The sequence below is a fragment of the Branchiostoma floridae genome, chromosome 1 (assembly GCF_000003815.2).
Source record: "Branchiostoma floridae strain S238N-H82 chromosome 1, Bfl_VNyyK, whole genome shotgun sequence".
NCBI classification, from domain to species: domain Eukaryota; kingdom Metazoa; phylum Chordata; class Leptocardii; order Amphioxiformes; family Branchiostomatidae; genus Branchiostoma; species Branchiostoma floridae.
In genome coordinates, this window is record NC_049979.1 from 1,813,114 (window position 1) to 1,818,379 (window position 5,266).

Sequence of the window (5,266 nt, forward strand, 5' to 3'; positions counted from 1 at the left end):
ATAAGCTGCTAACGGTTTTCCCCTCCTCCTGCGCCTGTTTTTATGCATTCATTTCTGTATTGTTTTATGTATTTTTTTGTTAAAGTTAAAGTTTGCCCATGCATCTACAGACACGTAGGGTGGCGCCCATCCCCACTTCGAAGCCCTTGGGCCACACATGTGCAAGCCACTACAGCAGGGGGCTGGTCCACTGGTAGTGATGTGTGTTTAACTCCCATACTCTTCCTCATTAGTGCTGAGTGCTAAGCAGAGAAAGCAGCATGTACCATTTTTAGAGTCTTTGGCATGACTCGGCCGGGGATCGAACTCCCGACCTACCGAATGCAAGGCGAACACTCTAACCACACGGCCATTGCACCGGTCGACTTTTTTGTGCAAATGAATAAACAACAAACAACAACAAGAAGTCAGAATGGTTTCCCCTACCCATCGGCGTTTTAAAAGTCTTAGGCGCCTTCCAGAAGGCCTGAGCTGTCTGCATGACCTCCAGAGCGGCCAGGCCCATGGCAGCGTGCACGCGCACGTTCGGGAGGTACCCGTCCACCTGAAACACGGGAAACACCAGATAAAATCTCATGGCAGCATCGTCAGCACCAGCATCAGTACTCAGTGATGTATGATGTATGTCATCATCAGCCCCATCATCATCATCATCACCCATCATTATCAGCAACCATCATCATCACCCATCATCATCAGCAACCATCATCAGCACCCAGTGATGTATGATGTCATCATCATCATCATCATCATCATCATCATCATCACCCATCAACATCAGCAACCATCATCATCATCACCATCATCATCAGCACCATCATCATCATCATCATCATCATCAGCACCATCATCATCATCATCATCACCTATCACCATCAGCAACCATCACTATCTTCATTATCATCATCAGCACGAATCATCATCATCATCACCCATCATCACCATCACCCAGTGATGTATGATGTATGATGAATGATGTAATCATCATCATCATCATCATCAGCACCCAGTAATGTATGATGTATGATGAATGAAGATGTAATCATCATCATCAGCACCTTCATCTTCATCATCATGATCATCAACAGCAGCAGCAGCAGCACCCAGTGATGTATGATACATGATGATGTAATCATGGTGATGCTATCATCATCATCATTGCCATCATCACAAGCAACATCATCATCATCATCACCAGCAGCGGCTGCCAGTGAACAGTCTTTAATTGGAGCCACATGACTGCAGCAATGGGTCATACACTGTAGGTGCCAGACAACCTGTGTCGCCCCCCGTCTCTGTTGAAAACGAGGTTCCTTGAACATCAACGACTGAGTTCTGCCAATTCAATAGTATTCAGCAGCACATCCACATTGAGTCTATGGGACACCCTGTTTCACTGAACAAAGCCAGAATCCTGTAGGTTATCTGGCACCTACTACTCATTGCTTTTTACTCTCTCTGTGTTTTGTTGTCCTTCATATCATACCTTTTGTTCCAGAAAGATAACCAACTGGCCATGGGCCCTGGTTTGGAAATGTGACCATAGCACCTAGTTGTGCCTGCAACCATGATGGGAAAACTACTTGGAACATACAGTAAAATGCTGAGCGTACCGTAAACTGCTGAACGTTACGTAAACTGCTGGATGTACCGTAAACCGCTGAACGTACCATAAACTGCTGAACGTACCATAAACTGCTGAATGTTTGTTTGTTTATTTGTTTGTTGAACGTACCGTAAACTGCATGAGTTGTCCCAAGGAGTAGGCTCTGCAGACCATCCTCTGTACCTCGGGCGTGTAGGAGGAGAAGTCCGGCGTGACGACATCGCTTATTTGAGGCTGTAGTCCTGGCTGCTCTGTATAATTCTGTAAGACGGAAATGGGAAATCAGAATTCAGGAATTAGTGCTCAGCGCCCAGGGCTGTCTCCTGGACCCGTTCTTCCGTCCAGGGATGGACATATGATGGGACGGAAAAAAATTCACCCCGTCCGTCAAAAAATTTCATGACATGAAATTGATCTTGGAGCTTGGAAATGGGTGTTAGTCTATTAGGCCACACCAATTTAATTTGTTGGTTCTAATATGCCTAACTCAGGGCTCTAGAGAGCGTCCGCTTTTCCGTCAATTGACGGAAATTTGCTGCGTGTGACGGAAAAATTTTAAAAATCTGATAAAAGCTCCTTGGTGGAAGCTACAGGCTGCTTGGGGACGCCGTCCACGGCCGTAAAAGCCACACACTGTTTGTTTTGCTAATTGTTATGATTGTTGACAATGTGTGTCGGTGCCCTTTCGCATACGATAATCTCATTAAAACCCGTTTTTCAAGGTCTCAGTTCAGTCTCTCTAACTCCTGGAATAGTGTTTTCGAGACAAATTTTATGGGAATTGGCTGACAGAAAAAAATGTCGAGCTGGCTAGAGCCCAGGCCTAACTGGAAAAACATAATGAAAACAAAGCTAGAGGACAAGGTTTATGCCTTGGTGCATGGAGTGAGCAAGTTTTCGTCCCTGCCCTCTGCTGTTTGTCCACTTGCTGTATTTTCGATAAAATCTGAGAGCCAACAAATCAAAGTAGTGTGGCCTTATGCAAGATTCATCAATCAGGGAATAAGGATGGACACCACGCTATACCAAGTCTACCTACCTCCACAGTAAAAATTAAGTTTTTTGCCCATCTGTCTTTGAAGTCTCCATTCAGGTCTGCATCGAGACTGAACTCCCTGGCTGGAACCTCAAGGTGCGCGTGGGTGTATCTGGAGTATTCTGGAGAAACACATACAGAAACATGTCGGGTGAGCGTGGGTGTATCTGGAGTATTCTGGAGAAACATTCACAGAAACATGTTGGGTGAGCGTGGGTGTATCATTCTGGAGAAACACATACAGAAACATGTTGGGTGAGCGTGGGTGTATCATTCTGGAGAAACACATACAGAAACATGTTGGGTGTGCGTGGGTGTATCTGGAGTATTCTGAAAAAACACATATAGAAACATGTTGGGTGAGCGTGGGTGTATCTGGAGTATTCTAGAGAAACACATACAGAAACAAGTTGGGTGAGCATGGGTGTATCATTCTGGAGAAACACATACCGAAACATGTTGGGTGAGCGTGGGTGTATCTGAATTATTCTGGAGAAACACATACAGAAACATGTTAGAAACAGGGGTGAACGTGGGTGTTTCTGGAGTACTCTGGAGAAACACATACAGAAACATGTTGGGTGCACGTGGGTGTATCTGGAGTATTCTGGAGAAACACATACAGAAACATGTTAGGTGAGCATGGGTGTGTCTGGAGTATTCTAGAGAAACACATACAGAAACATGTTGGGTGAGCATGGGTGTATCTGGAGTATTCTGGAGAAACACATACAGAAACATGTTGGGTGCACGTGGGTGTATCTGGAGTATTCTGGAGAAACACATACAGAAACATGTTGGGTGAGCGTGGGTGTATCTGGAGTATTCTAGAGAAACACATACAGAAACATGTTGGGTGAGCGTGGGTGTATCTGGAGTATTCTAGAGAAACACATGTATACATGCAGAAACATGTTGGGTGAGCGTGGGTGTATCATTCTGGAGAAACATACAGAAACATGTTGGGTGAGCGTGGGTGTATCTGGAGTATTCTGGAGAAGCACATACAGAAACATGTTGGGTGAGCGTGGGTGTATCTGGAGTATTCTGGAGAAACACACACAGAAACATGTTGGGTGAGCGTGGGTGTATCGAGTATTCTGGAGAAACATACAGAAACATGTTGGGTGAGCGTGGGTGCATCGAGTATTCTGGAGAAACATACAGAAACATGTTGGGTGAGCGTGGGTGTATCTGGAGTATTCTGGAGAAACATACAGAAACATGTAGGGTGAGCGTGGGTGCATCTGGAGTATTCTGGAGAAACACATACAGAAACATGTAGGGTGAGTGTGGGTGTATCATTCTGGAGAAACACATACAGAAACATGTAAGGTGAGCGTGGGTGTACGTATCTGGAGTATTCTGGAGAAACACAATGTACAGAAACACGTTAAAAACAGGGGTGTGCGTGGGTGTATGTGGAGTATGCTGGAGAAACACATACAGAAACATGTTAGGTGAGCATGGGTGTATCATTCTGGAGAAACACATACAGAAACATGTTAGGTAAGCATGGGTGTATCATTCTGGAGAAACACATACAGAAACATGTTAGGTAAGCATGGGTGTATCATTCTGGAGAAACACATACAGAAACATGTTAGGTGTGCGTGGGTGTATCTGGAGTATTCTGGAGAAACACATACAGAAACATGTTAGGTGTGCGTGGGTGTATCTGGAGTATTCTGGAGAAGCACATACAGAAACATGCTGGGTGAGCGTGGGTGAATCTGGAGTATTCTGGAGAAGCACATACAGAAACATGTTGGGTGAACGTGGGTGTATCTGGAGTATTCTGGAGAAACACATACAGAAACATGTTGGGTGAACGTGGGTGTATCTGGAGTATTCTGGAGAAACACATACAGAAACATGCTGGGTGAGTGTGGGTGTATCTGGAGTATTCTGGAGAAACACAATCGTACAGAAACATGTTGGGTGAGCGTGGGTGTATCTGGAGTATTTCTGGACGAACACAATAAATTATAGTTACAATACATTAGTTACAAAATTAATGTATAAATGTACCAAAACATAGTACAAACAGGGGTGAGAATATCAGTGATCTAAGGTTGGTGACTAAATGCATAAGAAAAATTGTGAAGCTGTCCAATATGTTACAAAGTGTATCAAGTGAGAAAGATCATAGTTTGTATCTCAAGTCATATGTCATTCTTGACGTATCTTATTTCTGGTAAAAAAATTCCTACGTCTTAAAAGATATATGTCTTGGCTACAACCATGCTAAACTGTATGTTATGAGGCCCCAACATTAAGACTGTGCAGGCAAAAATGCAGACAGTAGTAAGCTGTCTAATGGGCTTGTTGCCAAGCCAAAAAAAAAAGTGCCTAGCAACAGTTGCCATGTAAAAGCAGGCTTCCAATGGCTCCATCCCTGGAATAGTTTCTATATTGTTGTGAGGAACATTTCATACTTCTAACATAATTTTAAGAATTTTTGCACCAACTGTCTAGACTAATGCGTTCATTACAACTAGACGGCTCACAGCATCTCACCCAGGGGACAGTGTCCTTGTTACCCCTGCCCTTGACCCTGTCGGATACTCGATACACGAACCGTCTGCAGTATTCCGGCGACCCCTCTATTTACACTCGACGAA

General features: G+C 44.2%; 1 protein-coding gene across 6 annotated transcripts in view; it reads right to left on the bottom strand.

The window, feature by feature from the left end:
- LOC118420922 (tetratricopeptide repeat protein 13-like) overlaps positions 1-5,266 on the bottom strand; it is a 54,098-nt gene that overhangs the window by 17,895 nt on the left and 30,937 nt on the right. For all 6 annotated transcript variants that reach the window (XM_035828001.1, XM_035828021.1, XM_035828013.1 and 3 more), the window contains exons 13-15: positions 2,646-2,764; positions 1,736-1,867; positions 427-544 (exon numbers count right to left, since the gene is read on the bottom strand). In XM_035828001.1, the coding sequence (XP_035683894.1) occupies positions 427-544; positions 1,736-1,867; positions 2,646-2,764 (369 nt within the window). The remainder of the gene's footprint in view (positions 1-426; positions 545-1,735; positions 1,868-2,645; positions 2,765-5,266) is intronic.